The sequence below is a fragment of the Leucoraja erinacea genome, chromosome 1, assembly GCF_028641065.1.
Source record: "Leucoraja erinacea ecotype New England chromosome 1, Leri_hhj_1, whole genome shotgun sequence".
Classification (NCBI taxonomy): domain Eukaryota; kingdom Metazoa; phylum Chordata; class Chondrichthyes; order Rajiformes; family Rajidae; genus Leucoraja; species Leucoraja erinaceus.
In genome coordinates this window covers 67,555,956-67,583,818 of record NC_073377.1, presented here as the reverse complement: position 1 = coordinate 67,583,818, position 27,863 = coordinate 67,555,956, and the positions used below count along the sequence as shown (strand labels likewise).

Genomic DNA, 27,863 nt, shown 5'->3' with positions numbered 1-27,863 from the left:
TTACAGCACCAGAGAGACCCAGGTTCCATCTTGACGACAAGTGCTGTCAGTACAGAATATTCGCGTTCTCCCCAAGACCACGTGGGTTTACTCTGGGTACTCCAGTTCCCCCCCCCCCCCCCCCATATTCCAAAGATGTGTAGATTTGTAAGTTAACTGATTTCTGTAAATTGTCCCTAATTTGTAGGATAGAACCAGTGTACGGGTGATCGCTGGTCAGTGCAGACTCAGTGGGCCAAAGGGCCTGTTTCCACACTAACTCCCAACTAAAAAATCGCTACAGAAGGAATACAGCATAAGTGATATAGTAATATCGACAAGGGCAAAATAACTTATTTTGATTTATAATCAAATGTCCTTGATGCTTAATGCTAGGGCAGCAATGTTGCTAGAAGGTGAATGTTGACTCTGAATTTCTAACTAACAGTCGGGTCTGTCATTAACATAAATTTAAACTTGGCTCCGTTAGTGTCATTTGTAGCTCTTTAACCTCAATATACAATTGGGACATTTTCATCTTGTAAATTTCACTTGTTATTCAACCTTTAAACACTTAGCTGTATTCCATTAATTGTTGTAAGAACATCTTTCCACGTGTATGTATACGACTGCATCAAAAATTAAAAGGATGAGTCCCTGAACAACACCCACTGCCTTTCCCATTTATTAGCACCTTCTGTTTTCAATCCATTTATTTCATCTGCAATATATTCAATAATTTTATGGCCCACAATGTGAACTGATATTTCAAATGTTCTTGTAAAACCAAATACATTACATCCAATGCTTTTAATCTATTCAATTATATCCTCAAATGAACACTGACTTACTTTTGTACATTGACTATTTCTTGTGACCCTGCATACTTCAGAGGAACACAAATGTAGAAATTAATGAACAAGCAATAACTTACTCGCTCCTGCCGCCAACTCAGGCTGATGAGTCTGTAATTCAGTTCCAAGTCTCATTAAAATTTTGAACAACAACAGAACATTGGCTCAATTCCAATCCATAGGTGCAAAGGCTACATTTTTCAGAGATTCAAAAAGTAATAAACAGTTTCAACCTCCTCAGTTTTTCAAGGATTCTGGATTTAATGTCTCTTTAGAAATGGTGGAGAGTTTACTTTTTTTGTCTGTTGAGTGAAAAAAAGTAAATTGGATGAAAACCCAACTTGTATGTTCTCTAGCGCATTGTGTCCAGATTGAATGAGTGTTTTGGTGAGATGGAATTGTAGGGGTGGGGGTGTTCTTCTCACCCTCCAACTACAATTTTCACAATGAAAATCACTGGAGACTTCAGCAAAGTCCATTTGAAGGAAAATCTTCAATCACAGGAACAGCCAAATTGCAGCAACTGTGTGGAAGGAAACCGGAGCACCAGGAGAAAACTCACAAGGTCACAAGGAGAATGTTCAAACTCCGTACAGGCAGCACCTGTAATCAGGATTCTTAAAGATGAATTATCTTTATAAACAAAATACAGAGCGGAGGTGCAGAACCTGGCGGACTGGTGCGCACGTAACAACTTGTCACTAAACACCTCCAAGACCTAGGAGCTAATTATTGACATCAGGAAGTCCCATAATGGAGAATACGCCCCAATCTCCATCTACGGGGAAAGTGTTGAGAGAGTGTCCAGCTTTAAGTTTCTGGGCACTCGCATTTCAGAGGACCTCACATGGTCCACCAACACCGCTGCGCTGGTCAAGAAGGCACAGCAATGACTGTTCTTCCTGAGGACATTAAAAAAGACTGGTCTGCCCCAACAGCTGCTGACAACCTTCTACCGCTGCACCATAGAGAGCATATCAACGTATGGCATCTCTGTGTGGTATCTCAGCTGCACGAAGGTGGAGAGGAGAGCTCTTCAGCGCATCGTCCACAGGGCGTAGAGGATTATTGGGACACAGCTACCAGCCTTGGAGGGCATCTACCACACACGGTGCCTCAGGAAGGCCGTCAGCATCCATAAAGACTCCTCACACCCTTGTAATGGACTGTTCGAAATACTTCCCTCCTGCAAACGTTACAAGGCCTTCTACACCCGAACCTCCAGACTCAGAAGCAGCTTCATTCCCAGAGCTATAGCGGCTCTGAACCGGCCCTGCTGAGTGCCCCCATCCCATCTGGACTGTCTCCCTCAGATGGTCACGTTGCACAGTATATTTTATTTATTTATTTTTTGACATCGGTTGGAAGCTGTATACCAAATCTCGTTGCACTGATGTGCAATGACAATAAAATATATTATTATTATTATTATTATTATACAGTCAGAACATTTTTTTCCCCCCAGGGTTTCTTTTTTGCTTTTTGCTGACTGCAGTATGTCAGATTATATGTTAGCCTTTTTACCTACTGTGGTGTTCTTATTCTACCAATCATGACCACTAGTGTATTCAAAAACTGTATTTGCAATAAAGCACACCAAATATTATTATTAACAACTGAATGGCCTCAAGCTGAAATATCACCTGTCCATGTTCTCCAGGGATGCTGCCTGACCTGCTGTTAGCAAGCCTTTAATACAGGTCAGGTCAGTTTATTGTCATGTGTACCAATTAAGGTACAGTGAAACTCTAATTACCATACAGCCATACTAAAAAGAAAGCAAGACACACAATGACATAAAAGTTAACCACAGCGAAATGTACTATTGTAGCGGCGCCTGCTGGTGCATGCAGGTATCGAACCCAGCATTCGGAAGCTGCGGTCACGTGACTAAGGAGGGGCTGCTGTTTTTCACGCGGTTTCGCTTTCGCGTGGCAGTTGTGTGCTGACCACCGTCGTGGCCAGATGTGTTTGTAAGAACCTGCAAACCAAGAAGTTATTTGCGAAATAAATGAGTTGATAAAACATAGTCGTCGTTCTTGCGACCGCCAAATTTGTGACCCCGACGTGATCACCGTCGTTAGACAAGCAAAGATCATGCAGGAAGACTATGTTCCTGCAGAATTGGCCGGCGTGCGGCAGGGTTCACCGGACTTCAAACTTCCTTCGTTTTAGCTTGATCAACCTCAGGTGTGGTTCGCCCATGTTGAGGCGCAGTTCCACCTGCACCGCTCTATTGCGGATGACACCATGTATTTTCATGTGGTAGGAGCTCTGCCACAGGACTGTGCCTCAAAGCTGTTGCCTTACATCATAGACCCGCCGACAATCGCTAAATATGAAGGTCTGAAGGCCCTCCTGCTCCACACCTTTGGCCTCAGACACAGGGCGGCGAAAATCCTACATATGGACAGTGTTGGCGATCGGTGGCCATCTACCATCATGGCAAATATGCTCACCCTGATGGACGGGCACCGTTCATGTCCGCTCTTCGAACATGTGTTCCGAGAGCAGATGCCTGACGAAGTTTGCCTGATGCTCGCCAGAGCTGATTTCAGCGATCACCAGCACCTCGCAGAGAGAGCTGACAAGTTGTGGGCCCACAGACGGCGGGATGTTTGTGCCTTCACCCGCTCCTTCATCACGGCGCAGGTGCAACCGAGATGACATCGGGAGGAAGAGCAAGACCAGCCCATCGCCGAAGAAGCATCGCCGCTGCCGGAGGTGTACAGCCGACGACGTTGATGCTACTACCATCAGTACTATGGTACCGAGGCCCGAAGATGCCGAAGCCCCTGTTCGTTTCAGGGAAATGCCTCGGCCGATTGCCCATAGAGGCGAACGCGATTGGCCCAAACAAACGCCTCTACGTCCGTGATATGCACTCCGGCCACCATTTCCTGGTCCACTCCGGTGCCATAACCAGCATCCTTCCACCGACCACCCCAAAATACCCGCGTTGGTAAGATAGGACCCGTCCTCTTGGCCATCAACAGGAGTGACATTCAAACTTACGGTGCGCGGACCCTGGACTTAAATTTAGACTCCCATCCATATAGATGGAAGTTTACCGTTGCTGACGTCACCCAGCCGATATTGGGGGCCGATTTCTTGCTCGCATTCCCCCGTTAGTCGATGTGCGAGGCGGGCGCATGGTTCCAGTGTCGGACCTGCGCCCTAAAAAGCCGCGCAATTCGCCCACGTTCCAACAGCAACTCGACGAGGTAGCTGAGATCCAGGAACCTTTTGCAGCCCTGCTCACCGAATTCCCAGGGTTGCTCATGCCCCGGTTCGACGGGGCCGCGCCCCGTCATGGCGTGGTCCACCACATTCCCACCGAGGGCCCACCGGGTCACGCCCACGTGCGTTGCCTCCCGCCAGATAAACTGCGCATCGCACGAGATGAGTTCCAACTTATGGAGGACATGGGAATTGTCCGGTGGTCGGGTAGCCCTTGGGCTTCCCCGCTGCACATGGTGCCCAAGGCGTCCGGTGGTTGGAGACTTTGCGGTGATTACAGGCGTCTCAACACCGTAACCACGACAGATCGGTACCCAGTCCCAAACATCCAGAATTTCTCGGCTCATCTGGAGGGTGCAACCTTCTTCTCGAAGATCGACCTTATACGCGGGATTAATCAGATTCCGGTCCATCCCGACGAACCCTTTCAGCCTTTTCGAATGGCTAAGAATGCCTTTTGGGCTGAAGAATGCCACTCGGGCATTCCAAAGGTTGGTGGATCGGGTCGGTCGGGGTTTGCTGTTCATGTTCATCTATCTCGATGATATTCTGGTGGCCAGCAGCTCGCAGGCCGAGCACGTTAAGCACCTCTGCCTGCTCTGCGCAAACATGTGTTGGTGGTCAACCCTGCGGGGTGCCAGTTCGGATTGCGCTCCATTTCCTTTTATGGTCGCAGCGTTACCTGCCACGTCGCACAGCCGCTTCCCGAGAGGGTCGGCGCAGTCCGTCGCTTCCCTAGGCCACTGTCCGTCAGGGGCCTGCAAGAATTCATCGGAATGGTCAATTTCTGCCACCAATTCGTCCCGTCAGCAGCCGCCATCATGCGGCCGTTGTTCCAATGTCTAGCGGATGGGCCTGGGGACCTGGTCTGGTCCAAGGAGGCTGAGATGGCTTTCGAGGGGGCTAAGACAGCGTTGGCTAACACCACCATGCTGGTACACCCTAGGGCATCGGCCCTAACGGCCCTCACCATGGACGCATCTGACGTCGCAGTAGGTGCTGTCCTCGAACAACGGGTAGGTAGCCGCTGGGTGTTGCTGGCGTTTTTCAACAGGCAGCTGCGGGTCCCCGAGATCAAGTACAGCGCTTTTGATCGGGAGCTCCTCGCGCTTTACCTAGCGATCTGCGCGTTTACCGCATTCATGGACCACAAGCCGCTCGCGTTCGCTTTGAATAAGGTGTCCAATCCCTGGTCCGCCAGGCAACAGCGGCACCTCGCCTACATATCTGAATTCACTTCTGACATTCGGCATGTGGCGGGGAAGCTGAACGTTGTGGCTGACGCACTGCCCCGTCCAGCAGCCCCTGAGGATTCGGCTTTAAGCCAAGGTGTGGATTACGCGGAGCTGGCCGCTGCCCAACAGGCTGATGCCAGCATGGGGGATTACCGCAATGCTGAATCAGGCCTAAAATTGGCTGAGGTGCCCTGCGGCGCCGCCGGCGTGGGGGTCCTTTGCGATCTCGACGGGCAAAGCCCGCCCGATTGTCTCGATTGCCGGGAGGCATCGGATTTTCGACACTGAAAGTCGGCGTTGAAGGCCCGGCTCACCAGCCCCGATTGGGTTGACCAGTTGCCCTGGGTTCTCCTAGGCATCAGAACTACGCCTAAGGAAAACCTCAACATTTCCTCGGCCGAGCTGGTTTACGGCTCGGTTTTGCGGGTACCTGGGGATTTTCTGCCAGTCAACCGTGATCAGGAGGTCCCGGCTTCGGCGGTGTTAGCTGACCTTCGCGAGCGAGCGCGCGCTTTGGTACCGGTTCCCACTTCCCGCCACAGGTCGTCCGCGGTGCATGTGCCTACTATGTTACGGGATAGTGCTTATATTTTCCTACGTAGGGATGCTCATCGCTCGCCGTTACAGCGGGTGTACGAAGGTCCGTACAGGGTGCTGAGGACTGGTACCTCGACGTTCACGTTGGACATGGGTGGCAGGGAGGAGTTAGTCTCCATCAGCCGCCTTAAGCCAGCTCACGTCAACAAGGAAAGCCCGGTAGCGGCATCCGCCAGCCATTTTAGCGCCCTGCACCTGTTACCCCTCTGTTACGCCCGTCTCTCGTTCGCGTTTGTCGCGTCCCTCCAATTCTGTTTTGCCGGCCCCTACTGTTACGCTCGCCCAGCGACCTCGGACTATGCGTTCCGGTCGAACCGTCCAGTTACCCGTGCATTTCCGTTCCGTGGATTCTGGGGGGGGGGGCATGTAGCGGTGCCTGCTGGCACAAGCAGATATCGAACCCGGCGTTCGGAAGCCGCGGTCACGTGACTCGGGAGGGGCTGCTGTTGTTCGCGCGGTTTCGCTTTCTGGCGGCAGTTGTGTGCTGACCACTGTTGTGGCCAGACATGTTTGTAAGAACCTGCGAACTAAGAAGTTATTTGCGAAATATATAAGTTGATAAAACTTAGTTGTCGTTCTTGCGACCGCCAAACTACCAAGGTTATGTGATCATACATAGATGGTGAAGATTAAACCGGACTGAAACACCCAGAAACTGTAGAAGTTATTAAAATCTCCTGGTCTTCCAAGAGCTGCATTGTAATAGCATCTCACTACAAGATTAGGTATTGAAGTAAACCGAAGAATGCAAAATCTGAGTACCTAGACAATAGACCCATCAAACAGGCCAGAAAATATCAGATTGTTTATTCAAATATAAATGAACGTTAGCAATCCGAGTGCATCTTGATTATTGCCAAACAACCTCACTGACATTTAAAAGTAACTTTTACAACAGTGATACCCTATTCATTTGAATTTCTTTCAGTTAATTTATTTTTTTTCCATCTCTCTCCACCTATTTACTCTGGTTTATTTTATTTCCGTTTTTGCTCGCAGTTTGCCATTGAATTAATTATTTTAATTTTGTGGTTCAGACTGAGTGATTCTTTAAGATTCTTGTTTGAGACACAATATTATTTCCCTCATATCCTAAACCAGATTCAGAGGAGAGTACAGCACTATTTTGGATTTCTAATGGACAATAGGTGCAGGAGGAGGCCATTCGGCCCTTCAAGCCAGCACCGCCATTCAATGTGATCATAGCTGATCATCCACAATCAGTACCCCGTTCCTGCCTTCTCCCCATATCCCCTGGCTCCGCTATTTTTAAGAGCCCTATCCAGCTCTCTCTTGAAAGTATCCAGAGAAACGGCCTCCACCGTCCTCTGAGGCAGAGAATTCCACAGACTCACAACTCTCTGTGAGTAAAAGTGTTTCCTCGTCTCCGTTCTAAATTGCTTACCCCTTATTCTTAAACTGTGGCTTCTGGTTTTGGACTCCCCCAAAATCGGGAACAAGTTTTCTGCCTCTAGCGTGGCCAAACCCGTAATAATCATATATTTCAATAAGATTCTCTCTCATCCTTCTAAACTCCAGAGTATACAAGCCCAGCCACTTCATTCTCTCAGCATATGACAGTCCTGCCATCCCAGGAATTAACCTTGTAAACCTACGCTGCACTCCCTCAATAGCAAAAATGTCCTTCCTCAAATTAGGGGACCAAAACTGCACACAATACTCCAGGTGTGGTCTCACTGGGCACTGTACAACTGCAGAAGGACCTCTTTGATCCTATACTTAACTACTCTTGTTATAAAGGCCAACATGCCATTCGCTTTCTTCACTGCCTGCTGTACCTGCATGCTTACTTTCATTGACTGATGAACAAGGACCCCCAGATCCCATTGCATTTCCTCTTTTCCCAACTTGACACCATTTAGATAGTAATCTGCCTTCCTGTTTTTGCTACCAAAGTGGATAACCTCACATTTATCCACATTAAACTGCATCTGCCATGCATCTGCCCACTCCCCCAACCTGTCCAAGTGACCCTGCATTCTCTTAGCATCCTCTCACAGTTCACACTGCCACCCACCTTTGTGTCATCTGCAAATTTGCTAATGTTACTTTGAATCCCTTCATCTAAATCATTGATGTATATTGTAAATAGCTGCGGTCCCATCACCGAGCCTTGCGGTACCCCACTAGTCACTGCCTGCCATTCTGAAAGGGACCCGTTAATCCCTACTCTTTGTTTCCTGAATGCCAACCAATTTTCTATCCATGTCAGCACTCTACCCCCAATACCATGTGCTCTAATTTTGCCCACTAATCTCCTATATGGGACCTTATCAAATGCTTTCTGAAAGTCCAGGTACACTACATCTACTGGCTCTCCCTTGTCCATTTTCCTAGATACATCTTCAAAAAATTCCAGAAGATTAATCAAGCAACCTTGAAAAGAGCTTGGAATATCAAAGCAAATAGAAAGTCTACTGAGAAGTATTATAAAGGGATTGGAAGTTTGTACCTGACTAAGTGCAAATTAAATCAACAGATAATTGAATACAAGGTAAATAAAATCTTACCAAAGCTGATGTTAAAATATGAAGCTTCATATGTTGCGTCAATATCTGTTGTGAAGCTGGTGGGTTGGAGGATGGGGAACAAAGTATTGAGAACTGAGACATTGGTAAGTGGCTCAGAAGAATAAGATGTTTCACTTGTCGTCTGAGCAACTGAACTTGTGCCTTCTGCATGCAGAAATGTGTCGTTGCTGCTGTCATCAAACCCGAGTGGTGTACTTTGTGTAAAGGCCAAGAAACTGTCCACCTGTGTGTTCTTGGTGCTCAACGGTTCTTTATTCAAATCAGTCAACTCGCCTTCACTGTTTAGGCCCACAGTAGATGAGACATTTACTACTAAAGGAGAAAGAGTCCCCCAGTCCATTTGTTGTGGCGGTCCTGAACTGTTTCCAAGATCTGTGTAAGGAGTGATGAATTCATCATTGGTTGAAAGGACATCATTCTTCCTTTGATCAAAAAATCCGTTCCCAATTACACCTGGTCAAAAGCAATAAAGGAGAAGGTTAGTGCACCATCCTGAGTGAATCCCTCAGATTAATTTTCAAATTCGCACCATTACAAAATTTGCCCCCTCGTTGTTAATTTTTGTGGAACAAAATTTGCACGGGATCTCAATGGAGAAGGGTTCTCAATGGAGAAGTGTTCTTCTTCAACAGCTTATACCACAAAGGTGAATGTCACAACCATTACGTGAAAAGTTTTAATGAGCCATAATAGGCTGCAAGGTCTTACTGACAGGAGTGTCCCCAGCAATTTCATTTGCTACCATTTAGAGGCCACACACAGCTCCTTAAAATAATATGCGGACCAGTACTTAATCTGATGGCTTGAATGATTAAGGAAGGAGCTGGAGTCTCTGCTGTCACTAAATAAAAGCAATATATAATTATTTTGATTAACATTTTGATCTTGGGACTGCACAAGCTACTTAAATAATTAGTGGGGGAAATTATATTGTGGAATGACATCTAAAAGCATCAGTTATTCTTGTTCTTGCGCATTTAAGCTTTTAGATTTTTGCGCAACATGTCACAGCATTTATGCCAATAATGTCGCAATAAGGTAAAACAGTTAAAGTGAGTTGTGTGAACAAGACAGGTAACCCGGGCATCCCCTTAACCAAGTACATCAGTATCCTGCCCTGGTCATAATGTAATTTACTGTAAATGTAGGACGTAACAATGCATTTCAATGCTGAGTCAAATGTTACCACGCTGTTATATTAACATTTACGATGGAGTGATGCACTTTAGACAGCAATACTTGGATTATTGATTCTGCCATAGAGTCACAGAGCACAGAAACAAGTCATTTGACCCAACTTCTCCATGCCAACCAAGATGTTCCATCTAAGATATGCCATTAACCTGTGCTTGGCCCATGTCTTTCAACCATCCACATACCTGTTAAAATGTCTTTTAAAAGTTGTTATTGTGCCTGCCTCAACTACTTCTGGCAGCTTCATGCCTTTGCAGGAAGTTGCTGCGCTTAAACATTGCACATGCCATTATCACTCTGTTACTTTGACTAAAAAATCTAGGCCATTCATGCAATGAGCCCAACAACTTCTGTGATTTTTATCGTACTAGTTTCTCTCAGTGTTAGAAATACAAATCAAGGCCATCAAATCCATTATACTTTTGTTACATCAACCATCATCATGTCAGATTTTTACGAGATCAATTGTCTAATCTCATCCTTTTGTTCCTTGAGTTGGATGATCAGCCATGATCATATTGAATGGTGGTGCCGGCTCGAAGGGCCAAAATGGCCTACTCCTGCACCTGTTTTCTATGTTTCTATGTTCTCAATCTATCTATGTTTCTTAAATTATGGATATTCATTCTCTGATTTTCTCCTCCATGCTGCAATAGTCTGACCTATGTACAATGGCAAAGCAATTAGCACTGCTGGCTCATAGCTTGGAGTGGTCACGTTTCATTCTGACTTCAGGTGCTGTCTGTATGAAGATTGCATGGCATCTCCATAATAGGGTTGAATCTCCTTCCACATCCCAAGGATGCGCTAGCAAGTTAAATAATGATCATCATTCACCTGTTAGTATCGGCTACGTGACAGAAGAAAATCAAGAAAAAGCTGTTGGGGATGTGAGGGAGAAATTGCAGGTGAACAGGGAAATAAAGGAGAAAGGAACATGGGATAGAATTGCTCGGCTTGAAGCAACGAGTACAAAAGTCAAGAAGTAATGTTACAGCTTTCCAGGACTTTGGACTACCATGTACAATTCTAATCACTCTATTACTGGAAGGTTGTGTAGGCTTTGAAGAGGATGCAGAAGAGGTTTACGAGAATGCTGCCTGGATCAGAGAGTATTAGCTATAAAGAGAAGGACAAATGTGGATTGATTTCTCCGGAGTATTGGAGATTGAGAGAAGGCCTGATGGAAGTATAAGAAAAGATGAACAGCCAGAATCTTTTTGCAGGGAGTAAATGTCAACGACGAGAGGGCACTGCTTTAAGGTCAGAAGGGAAAAGTTGAAAGGAGATGTGCAGGGAAAGTGTTTTTTTCCCCCAACACAAATGCATTGTCAGTGGGTGGTAGTGAAAGCAGATATAGTATAGTATATCTATATTGTCATTTTCCTGAGTATTCACATACCCAAAGGAAACAAAAAAACGTTGCTCAACCAGTGTCCATTCAGTGTGCAGTAAAAAAATAAATAGAAATAAAAATACATATATCATGAACAAATTAAACACTCTACCCTCTACTAAACATCAACAGGCGTTCCGTCCGGCAGCGGCACAACAGTGGCTCTGCTGCAGTGTGTCCAGGTTGGTGGTTTGGTGCGCGATACTTTGGCAGGGGGCAAAGTCCGTTTATCAGTCTTATAGCCTGCGGGAAGAAGCTGAGGAGCATCCTGCTGGTTTTGCAGCTAATGCTCCTGTACCTCTTCCCAGATGGCAGGATGGAGAATATGTGATGCGATGGGTGGTAGGGGTCTTTGATGATGGAGATGGCTCTGCTGATACATCTCTTCCTGTATATGTCCAGCAGGAAAGGGAGTGGAGCACCAATAACCCTGCTGGCGGTCTTCACAATCCTGTCTAGTTGGTGCTGTTCGTACGCCTTGCAGCTCCCGAACCAGGAAGTGATGCCATAGGTTAATGTGCTCTCGATTGTCCCCCTATAAAAAGTTCGTAGGTGTGTAGTGGGGAGACCTGCTTTCCGTAGTCTTCGGAGATATGACAGTGGAGTTCAAGCAGCTTTTTGGTAGACACATGGATATGTTGAGAATGAAGGAATATTAAATACATGCAAGCAGAATGGATTTTTAAAAAAAATTGTCATTGTGTTCAGCACTATCATTGTACGACAAAGGGCCTGTTCTTGTGCCACATTCTATATTATATATTATAGGTTCTGCTGAGAGCTAGCATAGATAAGATGAACAAATGGCCAGGTATATTCAAGCATTCCATCCTAGAATCATTAAAGAAACTGAAGAGTTTTGAGACTTCTACTACCATCCACCAATCATTCCCTTAGTGAAAATATTAAGTAGATGATCCCTTGTCAACAATACTCCAATCAGAGCAAATATCTTCCACATTGCTTCCATCGTCATTTAAAAAACACTTCTTCTGGATCTTCCCTCTCATCCTTCGTCTAGAGTGTCTTCATTATTATGACTTAGTTTAGTTTATAGATACAGCACTGATTTAGGCCCTTCGGAGCACCAAGGCCAGCCGACCGTTGACAACCCGTTCACACTAGTTATCCTACTTTTGCACCCACTCCCTACACACTAGTGGCAATTTAAAGAGGCAAATTAACCTACAAAACTGCACGTCTTTAAAATGTGGGAGGAAACCGGAGCACCCAGAAGAAAACAAAGCATTCACAGGGAGAACATGCAAACTCCACACAGACAGCTTCCAAGGACAGGATCGAACCCGTGTGCCTGGCGCTGTAAGGCTGCAGCTCTACCGCTGCACCACTGTGCTGTCCCTGCACTTCGCCTCATTCATTCATCATCGTTGAAAACATTAGCGACGCAGTGGTGCTGGTTTCCAACGGTAACGGTGACAGACGCACCACACATCTCCGTCCTCCAGTTCCTGCGGACTTCCGCCGCTGGAAGTATGGGCTTTTGGTGTGTGTGCTTTATCATCATTCCTTACAATGCTATATATGGCAGTGATCGCAACTTCTACTGGTGTGGATGGCCGTTGGCTCGCTAGAAGCTCATCCGCCCTTTGACAGGTCTTGTTTTTGGTCCTGCTGGGGAACCACAGCCCCCTCCTCACTTGGCAAACCAGGTGGGGGAGACGGTTAAGTCGCCGACAATCCAACCATGGAGCAGGTAGCACGGGATTACATGGTGCCCGTGGCGGGGTGAACTCCCACCGACCTGACCTGCCAGGAAGTTATTCTGGTGAATTTACCACGTGTACTTTATATGGTTTCAATCTACTGTTCAAAACAAGACAAATCTGCACCATGCACTTTACAAATGTATCATTTATTTATCCTTTATTCTATGCCACAAAACATTATTGCTCAACTTTGCAATTTTTCTGGCCTCTGTCATTCTCTCAAGGAAATATATATTTGAAATCGATGACAATTACCTCGTACAGCATTTACACTTTTGTAGCAAATGCAAAATTCCATGTATTGTTTCTCCCCCCTTCCCAATTTTGTCCCCCCTCACAGTACTTATTCACATTAAACTATTGACTATTCACCTGATCTACTCAATTCAATCTTGGTCTTTTGTGGTCCGCTTCATCAGATCTCCTATTTCAATGTTGTCAGACATTTTCCGATTGTGTGCAAATCATCAAAAGGTACAAATCAAACACACCAAACAAACCTGTCGGATACTCCAGTCCATTCGATCAGTTCTTCCTAGTGTTTAGTTTCTTGTTGGTGAACCAAGTTCCTATCTATAATGCTGCATTTTTCTTTCTTTTTTTATATTTTTATTAAAAGCAAACATGTTGTGGTAAAATATAGTTACATATCATAGTAAAAACTTTTCATGTACATCAATCATACATTATTAAAATTTTCAATTGTGGATTGATTCTGCTTCTAGTTTTTTTTTATATAGATAGAGAGAGAAAAAAAAGAATTACAAATGTCAAAAAAGAAAAAAAAAGTGAAACAAATTACTAATAATACGTCATTGGAGATAGGTTTGTAGATTATAAAGTATAACTTTTCATCTAATCCTGAGTTCAAGTTTCAGTTGGGTTTCCGTGCCGAGCCAATCTATCCCTTCAAATAGTTCATGAATGGGGACCATATCTTAACAAAAAGTTCTTGTTTGTCCATTAAGACAAGTCTAATTCTTTCTAGATGTAGGGTCTCCGACATTTCCACAATCCACATTTTAATTGTGGGGGTTGTAGGGCCTTTCCAAAATTTTAATATTAATTTTTTCCCAGTTATTATACTGTAGTCGAGGAAGTTTCTTTGGCTTGTTGTGAGTGTTAAGCTTTGTTCTGATATTCCAAGTATTATTAGTTTTGAATCTGGATCCAATTTAGTATTTACAACTTCAGAAATTATTCCAAAAATATCAATTCAGAAATTTTTAATTTTTGTACAATTTGCAAAAGTATGTATTAAATTGGCCTCTAGGTGCAGACATTCATCACAGATAGGAGAAATATGTGGGAAAATTCTAATTAGTTTTATTTTGGAATAATGTAATCTGTGTAAAACTTTAAATTGTATTAAAGCATGTCTGCCATTTAACGAGCATTGATGTATATATTGTAGACTTTCGTTCCAAATATCTTTCGTTATAGGTTGACCTAATTCATTTTCCCATATGTATCTATATAATTCCATTGATGGTACCTCGCTGTCTAAGAGGTGTTATAAATATGTTATTAATTTTTCAGTGTTAGAATGCTTATTCAAAAATTTATCAAGAATTTCTGGTTCCCTAGTCCTATAATCTTGTGTATTAGATTTAACATAATCTCCAATTTGTAGATATCTGAAGAAATTATTTGAGTGCCGTCCATAGATTTGTTGTAACTCTTGAAATGAAAGAAAAATGCCTTTCCTATAAAGATGTCCAATCTTTTTAATTCCGTAATTTTTCCATTGTGTGAAACCTTTATCCAATATGGAAGGATTGTTTCCAATGGGAAGACATAGTGATATATTATCCAATTTTAAAGCTTTTTTTAATTGTTTCCAAATTCGTATTCCACTATGTATTATAGGGTTTTCCCTATAGGTTTTTTGTGCAGTTTTGTGGGAGCAAACATAATCGAACCGATTTCAAAAGGTAAACAGTCTTCCTTTTCCATCCTTAACCAATCTGGTTGCTGATCCATTTCTTCCAGCCAGAAATTCATGTTTTTAATATGGACTGCCCAAAAATAAAACAAAATATTTGGCAAGGCTAAACCTCCATTTATCTTTCATTTACATCATTTTTCTTTTGCCATACTCCTGAACTTCAACAAGCTTTATTGAGAAACATCATCAAATGTTTTTTTTGTTGAAAATCTATATAAATTACATCCACAGTTTAATCAGCCCTTCTCCACAAAGATGTATTAAACATGACTTGCTTTTGACTATTGTCTGCTGTCTGCCTTTGCTTAACCTTTGCATCTGAAGATGTTCCATTTTTTATATTGAATTATAGATTCTATACCCTTGCCACAACCGTTCAGCAGAAGGAATGCGAGGACACTGAGAAAGACAAATTACAATATTTTGCCATGCCAAGAAGTAAAGTTGTAGAGGAGCAAATGACTATGTTTGTCTGCAAAGAGTCTGCAAAGCATTAAAAACCAGTGAATAAGAACAAACAGCAATTAAATCAACAATGGGCATTTGCTAACTTCTCAATGGTTCAGAAAAATAAAATAAAAGTTCTGTAATGGTTAGACAGACCCTTGGTCAAACCAGACCTGGTATAATAATGACCTCTTTATTTCAATAGAAATAGGAAGAAGCCCCAGGGTGCTTTTTAGAGGCAGAAGCTAAATGTGTTTAGCAAGCCAAAGGAAGTTATTTCACTGAAGATAGCAAAAGTCTTGGTCAAGCAGGCAGGTTTTACGAAGGACCATAATAAAGGAAGCAGAATGTTGATGAAGACACAGTCTGCAATGATAAACTTAAAGGAAAACAATGGGCACAAGACCTTGGTCAATGGAGGGTATGTTCTGAGCTGGTAAAGATTATGAAGACGGATATGTTATAACCATGCTAGGTTATACACACAAGCATCTGAGGAAACCTTCAAAGCATTAGATCATCAAAGGTGGAGGTGAAAGGTTGGGAAATGGGAGATCAGTCAGAAAAGTCTGGAGATGACAGCTGCTTGCGGAATGTCCCAGTGGCACCTGGACTGGGACTGGGATGGAGGTGGGCAATATTATAAAGGCAGCAACATTTTATATGGGCAGGCACAGTTGAACAGCATGATATGTGTTTACAAACAGGCCAGATCAGCTGGAAAGATTGGCGAGAGAAAAGTAGGCCTAATGGCAAAAGCTCAGTGGTTTAATGCGGCTACCAAACACCAGGCCAGCATTTATTGCTCATCTCTGATTGTCTTGAAGATGGTAGTGAACCACCAAAGAGCATTGTGGAACTACCTGCTGATGAAGAATATCCCACAACACTCTGTGGTAGAGAGTTCCAGGATTTAGATCCAGAAAATGGAGAAGGATTGACAATACGTTCCCAAGTCAGGATGGTCTACGACTTGAAGGGGAACCAGAGATGGTGGTGTGCCCATGCATCTGCTGCCCTTGTCCTCCTTGGTGGCAGAGGTTGAAGGTTTAGGAGGTGCCATTGTAGTGACTAATGCCCCTGTCCCACTTAGGAAACCTGAACGGAAACCTCTGGAACCTACTTTGCGCCCCACCCAAGGTTTCCGTGAGGTTCCTGGAGGTTTTTGTCAGTCTCCCTAATGGTTGAAAGTGGTTTCTGCTTCTTCTATGTTCCGGCGATTATTTCAAAAAATTCAAAACAGGCCGCGACTAACAATAGGTTGCCGTTTTAAAAATCTATAATTTTCTAGTCGAAGCCGGTTGCGATGCTAGTTGAAGGTCATTGCCAGAGGTTGCAGGTGGTTGGTTGCAGGTAGTGGAAGATAAGACCTTCCACAACCTGCAACCTCCGGCAACCACCTTCAACTAGCATGGCAACCGGCTTTGACTAAAAAAGTTCCGATTTTAAAAACGGCAACCTATTTTTAGTCGCGGCCACTTATGAATTTTTTGAAATAATCGCCGGAACATAGAAAAAGCAGAAACCACTTTCGACCATTAGGGAGACTGACAAAAACCTCCGGGAACCGCATGGAAACCTTGGGTGGGGTGCAAAGTCTCCAGAGGTTTCCGTTCAGGTTTCCTAAGTGGGACAGGGGCATTAGTTGAGTAACTGCAGTGCATTTGGTAAACAGCAAATACTGGTCATGGAATATGGAACAATATCCAAACTTCAGTATATTTTTTTATTAGATATATTGAAAGCATAGTCGTGCCCTAACAAAGCAAACCTCAATGAGACACAGGCAGATGCTACATTTGAGGTGTTGAGCTAAATGCCAAGAAACATCTGGCAGAGGCCCCAATCTTTCCATGGATATGGTGGCGCAGCGGTAGAGTTGCTCGCTTCCAGCGCCAGATCCCTGAATAGTACCGGTGTCAGGGGTTATGGAGGGGGGGGGGGGGGGGGGCATCAAGGAAAGAGCGTTCATGTCGCGGCCCTGTTTTCACCAATCTTTCCAACACCACGCACAAGAAGCACAAGACAGTCACCATTGTGTGTAAATGCCGAGAAATGTGTTCAGGTCTGGCTGAACAACTTCCAAACTTGTGGGTAGACAAAAATTCTGGAGAAACTCAGCTGGTGAGGCAGCATCTGTGGAGCAAAAGAATAGGTGACGTTTCGGGTCAAGACCCTTTGTCAGCCTATTCCTTCGGTCCATAGATGCTGCCTCACCCACTGAGTTTCTCCAGCATTTTTGTCTACCTTCGATTTTTCCAGCATCTGCAGTTCTTTCTTAAACTTCTAATCTTGCGCTGGCCAAGCTGAAAAATATCACAAACCCTGTGCTGGACCCTCTGTAGTTTGCATAAAGGGCCAATTTTGTTTGTTGATTTTAGCTCTGTATTCAGCACCATTGTGCCAGAGCTACTACTCTCCAAACTTTCCAAGTTGACTGTGCCTGAACCCCTCTGTCAGTGGATCACCAGCTTCCCGACAGACAGGAAGCAGCATGTGAGGCTGGGAAAGCACATCTTGGACCCTCAGACCCTCAGCATAGCAGCACCAAGGCTGCACAATCTGCAGCAGGCAATGATGGTCCAATTCTATACGGCCATCGTAGTGTCTGTCCTCACCTTCTCCATCATGGTCTGGTTTGGCTCAGCCACCAAGCAGAACATCCGGAGGCTACAACGAATCGTTCGATCAGCTGAGAAGGTTATTGGCTGTAACCTTCCCTCCATTGATGAACTGTACACTGCAAGGGCCAGGAAGCGAGCGGGCAAGATCATCTCTGACCCTTCTCACCCTGGCCACAAACTCTTTGAATCACTTCCCTCTGGAAGGTGACTCCGGACTGCCAAAGCTGCCACAACCAGACATAAAAACAGTTTTTATCCACGAGTAGTAGCTCTACTCAATAACCAAAAAATATGTAGCCTCATTTTGCTCTGGTATTTTATTTAATTCACATGTTTAATCGATAATGTTTTATGTGTCATTCCTAACTGTCACTGTAGGTCATGTTGTCACTTGCGGGCGAAGCACCAAGGCAAATTCCTTGTATGTGAATACTTGGCCAATAAACTTATTCAATCATTTATTTATAAGAAGAGGGGTTATGGGGAGAAGGCAGGAGAATGGGGTTAGGAGGGAGAGATAGATCCGCCATAATTGAAGGGCAGAGTAAACTTGATGGGCCGAATGGCTTAATTCTGCTCTTATCAATTATGATCCGGGTTCCACGCTGACTACGTGTGCTGTCTGTAAGGAGTTTGTATGTTCTCCCTGTTTTCTCCGAGATCTTCAGTTTCCTTCCACACTCGAAAGACAAAATATTTATGAAAGAACTGCAGATGCTGGAAAAATTGAAGGTAGATAAAATTGGTGGTGAATCTCAATGGGTGAGGCAGCATCTATGGAGCAAAGGAATAGATGATGTTTTGGTCGAGACCCTTCTTCAGACTGATGTGGGAGTGGGGAGAGGGGGAAGAAGAAATGAAGAGGCAGAGACAGTGGGCCTCTTCCTTTCATCTTTCCGCCCCCCCCCCCCCCCACCTACCCCCACCCCCACCCCCGTCTGAAAAAGGGTCTTGATCCGAAACGTCACCTATTCCTTTGCTCCATAGATGCTGCCTCACCCACTGGGGAACCCAGCATTTTTGTCTACATTCCAAAGACATACAGATTTGTAGGTTAATTGGCTTGGAATAAGGGTATATTGTCTCTATTGTGTGTAGGATAGAGTTAGTGGATCGCTGGTTGGTGCGGACCAAGTTCAAGTGAGTTTATTGTCATGTGTCCCTGATAGGACAATGAAATTCTTGTTTTGCTTCAGCACGCAGAACATAGTTGGTATTTACTACAAAATAGATCAATGTGTCCATATACTATAATATAAATATATACACACATAAATAAATAAAATTATAAAGTGCAAATAACAGATGATTGGTTATTAATAATCAGAGTTTTGTCCAAGCCAGGTTTAATAGCCTGATGGCTGTGGGGAAGTAGCTATTCCTGAACCTGGTTGTTGCAGTCTTCAGGCTCCTGTACCTTCTACCTGAAGGTAGCAGGGAGATGAGTGTGTGGCCAGGGTGGTGTGGGTCTTTGATGTTACTTCCAGCCTTTTTGAGGCAGCGACTGCGATAAATCCCCTCGATGGAAGGGAGGTCAGAGCTGATGATGGACTGGGCAGTGTTTACTACATTTTGGTGCTCAGAAAACAATCTGGCTCTGAACACCAGGAAAACAAAAGAGCTCAAGTTGCCGAACCAAGCCATGATGCAACCGGTCAGCATGCTCTCTACTATGCACCTATAGAAGTTAGAGAAAGTCCTCCTTGACAAACCGACTCTCCGTAGTCTTCTCAGGAAGTAGAGGCGCTGATGAGTTAGTGTTCTTGGACCAGGATTGGGTGAAGCCGTCGCCAAGCCTACGCTTGGTCTCACTGATGTAGGGCAGCTGACACCTAGAGCAGCGAATGCAATAGATGAGGTTCGAGGAGGTGCAGGTGAACCTCTGCCGTACCTGGAAAAACTGCTTACGTCCTTGGATGAAGTCAAGGGGGGAGGTAAAGCGACAAGTGTAGCATATCCTGTGGTTGTAAGGGGAAGTACCAGGGGAGGGGTGGTTTGGGTGGAAAGGGAAGAATTGACCAGGGAGTTACGGAGGGAGTGGGCTCTGTGGAAAGCCGACAGGGTAAAATTGTATGTATGCACTGAGTACGAGCAGCTTTCAGTTTCACTGTACATGTATAGTATAGTCAAAAAATGGAGTATATAGTATATATATATATAGATATAATAGATGGGAAGATATGGCCAGTGGTGGGATCCCGTTGGAGATGGCGAAAATGTCGGAAGATTATCTGTTGTAGTACAACTGGTAGGGTGGAAGATGGGGACAAGGGGGATTCTGCCCTTGTTACGAGTGGGGGGAAGGGGGGTTGGGGAGTGAGAGCAGAGCTATGGGGTATAGAAGAGACCCTGGTGAGAGCCTCATCTATAGTCGAAGAGGGGAACCCCCGTTTCCTGAAGAATGAGGACATCTCCGATATCCTAGTTTGGAACTCTATAAAGAACGCTTAACTCAACTTATGAATCTATTAAACAGGCTGCAAACCTTGTTTTCTGGCAATGCCAATCAGAGAGTTGGATGTCAACAGCATAATCAAGGTCGATTTGCGCTCTGGCCACTCCCTCTTCTCCCATCAAGCAAAAGATTTAGAAGTGTGAAAATGCACACCACCAGATTCAGGGACAGTTTCATCCGAGCTGTTCTCAGGCAAATGAATCATCACCCCCACAAACAGAGTCCTGAACTACCATCTATCTCTTTGATGACCCTCAGACTAATCTTGAGAGGGAACCCCCTTTGCTGAAGAATGAGGGCATCCTTGTCCTACTAAACATTATTTCCTAATCAAAGAATATCAACACACTATATGCCATCAGAGGTTGATTGTCATCACGTATCAATGTCTTTGCTGCTGGCTCCCTCTTCTCCCACACAACAAAAGCTTTTAGAAGTGTGAAATGCACACCACCAGATTCGGTACAGTGAACTAAACTGTTGTGAACATGAATCATCACCCTGTTCAAACAGAGCTGTACCAGATCTTTTGATTTTTTCAAATCTGATCTTGCAGCACAAGCTCCAATTGGTCTGTGAGGATTTGAAGAAATTACCACTTGTGCGATTTAAATTATGCTGTCTATTTGACCTCTGTTCACACAATGCAGATTAAATTAATGCATAGAGCAAGCTAATTTCTGATGGCAACTTGTAAAGAAATGCAAGAGAAACTTAATTTAAGTGAAACGCATTTATGTGCATTTAAAGTGCAAAAATAATTTTAAAGCAAACACGTGAATCATATTGACTGTACTCCACTGTTCAAACTCAGATGCATCTGTTGACATTGGAGTCTTTCAAATACAAGGACTAATTTAAACTAGCAGCTTAGATGAAAGAAAGCAACAAAACTCAAATGTTCTTTACATTTGTTGCACGTTTCAGAATTATACAAAGCAATAATTACCAAATGGATGAATAATGATGAATGATGAGAAACAGTTCTTCATCGAAGTGTGCAATGTTTTACTGCCATCTTATGGATCACATTTAGGTAAATGTCCAAGGTAATTATATAATTTGGCATAATATCTTTTAATTAGTGCATTTAAAAAACATAAATCCACATTAGTCAAACAGTAATGAACTACACATCTAATGAACATACGATAGACAGTCAAAACCATTTTCCCCAGGGTGGAAACGTCAAAGACTAGAAAGCTGAGTTTTGAGGTAAGGGGGGCAAAGTTTAAAGGCAAAGTGTGGGACCATTTTCTTTTTTCAGAAAGCATGGCGGAAGCCTGGAATGCACTTCCAGGGGTGGTGGTGGTGGTGGTGGCAGATATGATAACGGCAATTAAGAAGCACTTATATGGCACATGGATATACAAGGAATTGATCACATGCTGGCAGGGGAAAATAGTTTAACCTGGCACCATGTTTGGCATGGATCGTATGGGGTGAAGGGCATGTTTCTCTGCTTTCGATGTTCTATTAACCTACTTAATTTCTCTATTTAACACAGTGAAACAACTACATTTTATTTTCATCCAAATAAGGCAAATTCACCAAGTTTGTGTCCAACATGTTCACCACTTTGTGTAGGAAGGAACTGCAGATGCTGGTTTACACGGAAGATAGGTACAAAAACCTGGAGTTATAGGGCCTGTCCAACTTAGGCGATTTTTCAGTAGACTGTCAAGTTTCCGGCAGTCGCCTGAAAAACCGGGAACTGGAACGGTGACCAGGGAGAGAAGAGGGAGGGAAGAAGAGGGTGGGGGGGAGAAGAGCGGGAGAAGAGTGGGGGAAGAAGGAGTGGAGAAGAAGTAGTGGAGAAGGAGTGAAGCCAACTTTTAAGAAGCCAGAGATACACAGCTGTGAAGTTCGGCAGACATTTAACATTACCGGTCGGTTATCCTTGGTTCTGAAAACCCCTACTTACATTTTTTTCCCCCAATGGGCCAATGAAAATTGGTCAGCAAAGGCGATTAACTAAAACTACCTACGACTACCTCGACTCCCATAACTCCACGGCGACCCCACTACAACTGCATCTATGACTACAAGATTATCGATTTTCTCCATGGCGACCAATTTGTGGTCGCAGAACATTTTTCAACATTTGCGGCAACCACACTGAGGCCGCGAATAGTTCCCAGAATGCGGGAACTCCTCGCGGCCATGAAGGAGACTCACCAGAGACTATCAGCGAACATGTGGCGACCATGTGGCGAGCGCAGTCGCCTAACTGGGACAGGCCCATGCAGCATCTCTGGAGAAAAGGACTGAGGTCTGAAGAAGGGTCTCGACCTGAAACATCACCTATTCCTTTTCTCCAGAGATGCTGCCTGGTCCGCTGATTGTGTCTATCTTTGGTGTAAACCACTTCATCAGCTTATCGTGAAGTAAAATTTAAAAACTCACATCTGCGACAGTGAATATGTTTTGATACATGTATAACATTGAAATATTACATTTTGAATATTCAGATTGAAAATATTTTGACTTTTATGCAAGAACAATATATTGAATAGAACACAAAGCGCTGGAGCAAGGACAGGTTAGTCAGTTTCTCTGGAGGGCAAGGAAATCAACAAACTATCTATTAAACATTCCATTGGACATTTGTGTATTTTAGTTCCGATAGAAACTCTAATAGAAGTACAACACCTCTGATAATAAATAATATACTTCCATTGATCCAAATCTAAACAGGTCGTTTTATTTTGAACTTCTTAGCAATGGACTTTAATAACCCACTCACAACAAATCAAGCTTCAGAGCAGAATTCAAGATAAGGAGCTGGTGATTTTTACAAAACAATCATTTTGTAACATCAACTGACAACCTTTTCCTTCTGGTTGTGGGAATAGCGGTTACCCAAAGATGATGCTCCATTTTTCGTATGCAAGGAAACATTTCAGTAAACTTCACATCTAGATCTCAGAACGTTGCATTGGACAGCGCGAGTTTCCTCACACTCGCGGCGTTGGGAGATTAGAGATTGAGAGAAAGTCACCCGTTTCATTTACCCGGCTCTGAAACTCGTGTTGCGGTGTATACTATACTAGAAGTTGTCAACTCAGCAATGAACACATTTAGGAATCCAACGCGAAATGTCTAATACCCGACGAAATACACGATAGCAGAAAGGTGGAGACAAGTGGACGTTGGACTGTACGCGAGTACCCTTGTGTTGTCGCTTCGATATATGCTGATGGATTCATTACATGCAGAGGCCAGGCCAATGACGATACAAGATTTCACATTGTTTATCCCAGTTGTCCAACGTCCTATTTTTAGTCTCCGGGGGGAGCAACTAACCCGATTTCACAACAGACTCACCAAATCAAAGCAACAGAAACTGTTAGCTCAAAACTTCCATTGATTCAGTACATCTACTCCCTGAGCGCCCCGGTGTTGTCCTGCTTGTACAGATAGCATTGGACCCCATTTCACACAATGTGTAGACCTTTGGACATCCCGAGTACATTTGTAAACATCGGAACCAAAAACAAACAACTAACACTCCGTTAATTAGTGTTGGCTTATCAGAAAGTGGTTTAGACAAATCGGACTGGGAGGGATTAAATCTCAGAAACAACAGCATTACCTAAAGCATAGACCCCCCACCCACCCACACACACACACACACACATACACACACACGCGATCGTGGACAAATACTGAAAGCACCTTACCTACAAATGCCAAGAGGATTACCAGCACGCAGATGAAAGCGCAGACACACGGGACGAGTATCAGCAATATGAGGCGGAGGTGCTTGACCGATCCCGGCTTCTGTGGACAGGCTGGCCCCATGTTGCTCTCGTCTGCCTCCGGCACCTGCTTGAGTTGCAAAGACAGACAGACATCAGTAGCCCCAAGGCAGCCAGACCGTCACGCCGAGTGCCACTGGGACACTGCAAAACGCTGCGAAGTACTACAACATATTTAGAATTAACTCAACCATGTTTGGATGCTGCACACTTCAACAGTTTCCCAGCCAATATTATACACGTGTTAAGTGCATAAAGCACAAGGTGCAATGAAACACAATGTGATAAACATATCCAGATCCGAGTTTAAACGATTTAAACCAACAACTAGCTGCTAATGAAAATGAAGGCGTTGGACTAGGGCAAGGGCGTTGGACTGGGGTGTCCGAATCACATCAATGGCAATGTAACGTCGTTGACAGGGTCAGTGAATGTGTTGATACTCTACAGGACCCCTGCTATCCACTCCAACTTCTCCCCCACATTTAACCCGCTTCGGCGGAGAACTCGCTTCAATTCAATAAGACCTACGTGACCGTAAATAACCTGCGCGACCGTAGATTCTGACGAATCAATGCATGGCCATGGTTTGTGTTTCCACCCCAAGAATACTCAGTCCCCAAACCAGACTTGACGCTCACAGCCGGCCGTCCCTGCACCAGCAACGTGGAGCTGCCGCAGGGTCCTAATGCCGTGGGCGACTTCTCCCACTCTGACTCTGGCCCGTTTTAAGAACTTAAAGTTATTATCATTATTATTATTATTATTATTATTATTATTAATATCACGTGTGGCGCGGTACAGTGAATCGCTTTGTTTTGCATGCTATTCAATCAAATCAGATAATCTTACACATACATGCGATTATGCTAAATTCAGGTACAGTAGGTTAAAGGAAGAGAATGATACAGAGTGCAGAATACAGTTCACAGTAATGTAGTTACTTAATAAGTTGATGCAGGAGTAAGTCATTCAGTCTCTGGAGCCTGATTGACCTTCTACCTCGGGTGCCATGTTCTTGTCCTGCCTCTTGTTTCATCTAATATACAGAAGCGAGTGGGGTGGGGGCATTTAAGAAATCAAACATAATTTCCCGACTGAACAGCTCACCGGGTCCTGTCACCAAGTCGTGTTAACGCGACGTGCAACACTTTGCCACAGCGATTGCAAGATGCATGTATAACGTTACCATGCATGTTTTTTAAAGGAATAAATATGTGCTACCGTTACTTATTTTGTTTTATCGGGAATAACAGGCAACATAACATCAAACACTTGGAGGGGGGGAGAGGGGGGGGGGGGGGGTGATATCTCTCTGTCCATTGTACTTTTCTTGCCTTCAGAGTTTCCATTTCAGGAGCACACTGTCCAGCATTTGAGACAACGCATTGTTTTGTTTTGCTCCGGGTCTATTTGGGTTACGGAGGATAGATCATGGCTAGACCTTTCACAGTCACACCCCGGGACAACCAGCCTGCATGAGAAGTGTAGTTAGACTTCACACCGGCACGGAAGCTGCTCAGCGACAATCGCAGTTGGAGCCTGCCAGTCCATACCAGGGCTTTAGACTTCAGACTACGCCGGGGCTGGGTGAGAGGGGGGAGAATATGATTAAAACCTTAAAAGTACACATCAGACTTTGACCGAGGACTGTTCAAACTTTGACCGAGGACTGTTCAAACTTAGACAATAGGTGCAGGAGTAGGCCATTCGGCCCTTCGAGCCAGCACCGCCATTCAATGTGATCATGGCTGATCATCCACAATCAGTACCCCGTTCCTGCCTTCTCCCCATATACACTGATTCCGCTATCTTTAAAAGTCCTATATAGCTCTCTCATGAAAGCATCCAGAGAACCTGCCTCCACCGCCCTCTTAGGCAGAGAATTCCACAAACTCGCGACTCTCTGCGTGAAAGTGATTATTCTGTGATAATGGGAGTGCAGGGTCAGAATTATGCTGGTGTAAATACTGGTGAGAAGCCAGAGTTATGTGAACAAATTGCACAAAGTTTACGTTTCAAAGGGACAAGGCTTACTAGGGGATAAAGAAACCCGGACAGGTTTAATTTAAATTTAAATTAAAACTGTTTTCTTCATGCACCTGCAACTTTTCATGGAACTCAGAAGGTGCAAACCCATACTGATGGCGCCTTTACTTTTCATGAAACATTGTCCAATACCACAGAATACAAGACAGTGAAAGTTAGCATCTTTCTTTTCTGATCATATAAATGAAATATTCGGCATGTTAAATATCATTCTGCCGCAAATCTGCACAACAGCAGACCAAGTTTTCAAGAGAGAGCTAGATAGGGCTCTTAAAAATAGCGGAGTCAGGGGATTTGGGGAGAAGACAGGAACGGGGTACTGATTGGGGACGATCAGCCATGATCACATTGAATGGCGGTGCTGGTTCGAAGGGCCAAATGGCCTACTCCTGCACCTATTGTCTATTGTCTATTCTCCAAGTTGTTTTTTTTATAAAGACGAGCTATAAAAGCATTTGAGGTTTAATGCAAGATAGCAACTTAAACCTGCAGCACACTTACAGCAGGACTAAATTCCACACTATTGGAACGTACTCATTAGGAATAAAATGCAGTCAACCCCGATTGAACGAATCTCCTTACCTGGACGATGTAGTTACAAAATTATACTTGACGCTATTTCATCTAAATGCATGGCTTACACTATATACCCAATTTATACACGAACAAAGGTTGCATTTCCCAGATGGTCTGGTGCTCATGGAAAATCTGCGGCTCCTTTCAGGACAAGTTCCTGTGGTTTACACAATTTTCCCTCACAAACCATAAAACAAAACCAAAGAACATCCCCGAAATCAACACACCTGGTACATTTAAGTTACTATTGAATCCCATTGGGGCAACGGGTAATAGGGATAATAAAGCAAATGCAACAGAAACCTGGTCCCGAAGGCAAAACCACCTGTAATTTCCAGATGCCCCTTACCCTGCCAGTGCTGACTTGCTGATACTGCTCCTCGGGCGTGGGAGCAGCGCGTTGCCGCGCTGACAACATTGCAAGATTTGCTGGATCCTACGATCGCCTGTTCCCTCTTCTATCAAACAGCTTGAAAAAGCCCTCCCTTCTACTCGTTTTCAATAGGCTCACGCCGCGCTCACAGTACTCAGCATTTGGGTACGTAAAGAAATAAACTCCTCCCGCAAACTCTGCACTGACAGCGCCTTAAAGGAACAGTGACCAATCTAAGATTGAACAATAGCACAAGAGATGCAGATACTGGGACCTTGAGCAAAACAAAGAACAAAGTGGCGGGATTAAGCGGAGTAGGCAATATCTGTGGTGGAAAAATGGACAGACTACGTTTCGGGTCGGGACCCTTCCTCAAGACTGGAGGGGAGATAGCTGGTAGAAAGAAGCGAGGGGTGGGGCAACTGATAGGTCGACCCAGGTAGGGGCGGGCAGGGCACTTCAAAACCGACAGCCTAATTATCGGGTCCTGTTTGTGGGAATTTTGTGCAAAACCTTGATGCTCTATTTTCCGGATAACAGTGTACATTTCAGAAATATTTAATCGGATATCCCAATACTGTGAAAGGCGCGGATCAAGTGTATTTATTTTCTGCGATTATATTATTTAGTGTGCACTACTCAAAAAAACCCACTGGTGTTCAAAGCTGAAAATGTGCTCAATGAGATCAGTGACACCTCAGTTAACTACTAATTCTGTGTTCTCATTATATTTCTCTATGCTGTAACATTTTTTTATTCAAATAGTCTTGTGAGTTTTATTTTACAACGGAGCACTCTAATTAATGGGTCGGTCTGACACTTTGATGCCATATTAATAAAAGTTATCACTTGCTCA

General features: G+C 44.2%; 1 protein-coding gene across 1 annotated transcript in view; it reads right to left on the bottom strand.

Moving 5' to 3' along the window:
- corin (corin, serine peptidase) overlaps positions 1–27,172 on the bottom strand; it is a 156,447-nt gene extending 129,275 nt beyond the window's left edge. The window contains 3 exon segments of the mRNA XM_055636671.1: positions 8,437–8,910; positions 23,932–24,076; positions 26,984–27,172. Coding sequence (XP_055492646.1) covers positions 8,437–8,910; positions 23,932–24,076; positions 26,984–27,052 — 688 coding nt within the window. The 5' untranslated portion in view covers positions 27,053–27,172.
- Positions 27,173–27,863: the final 691 nt, after the last annotated feature.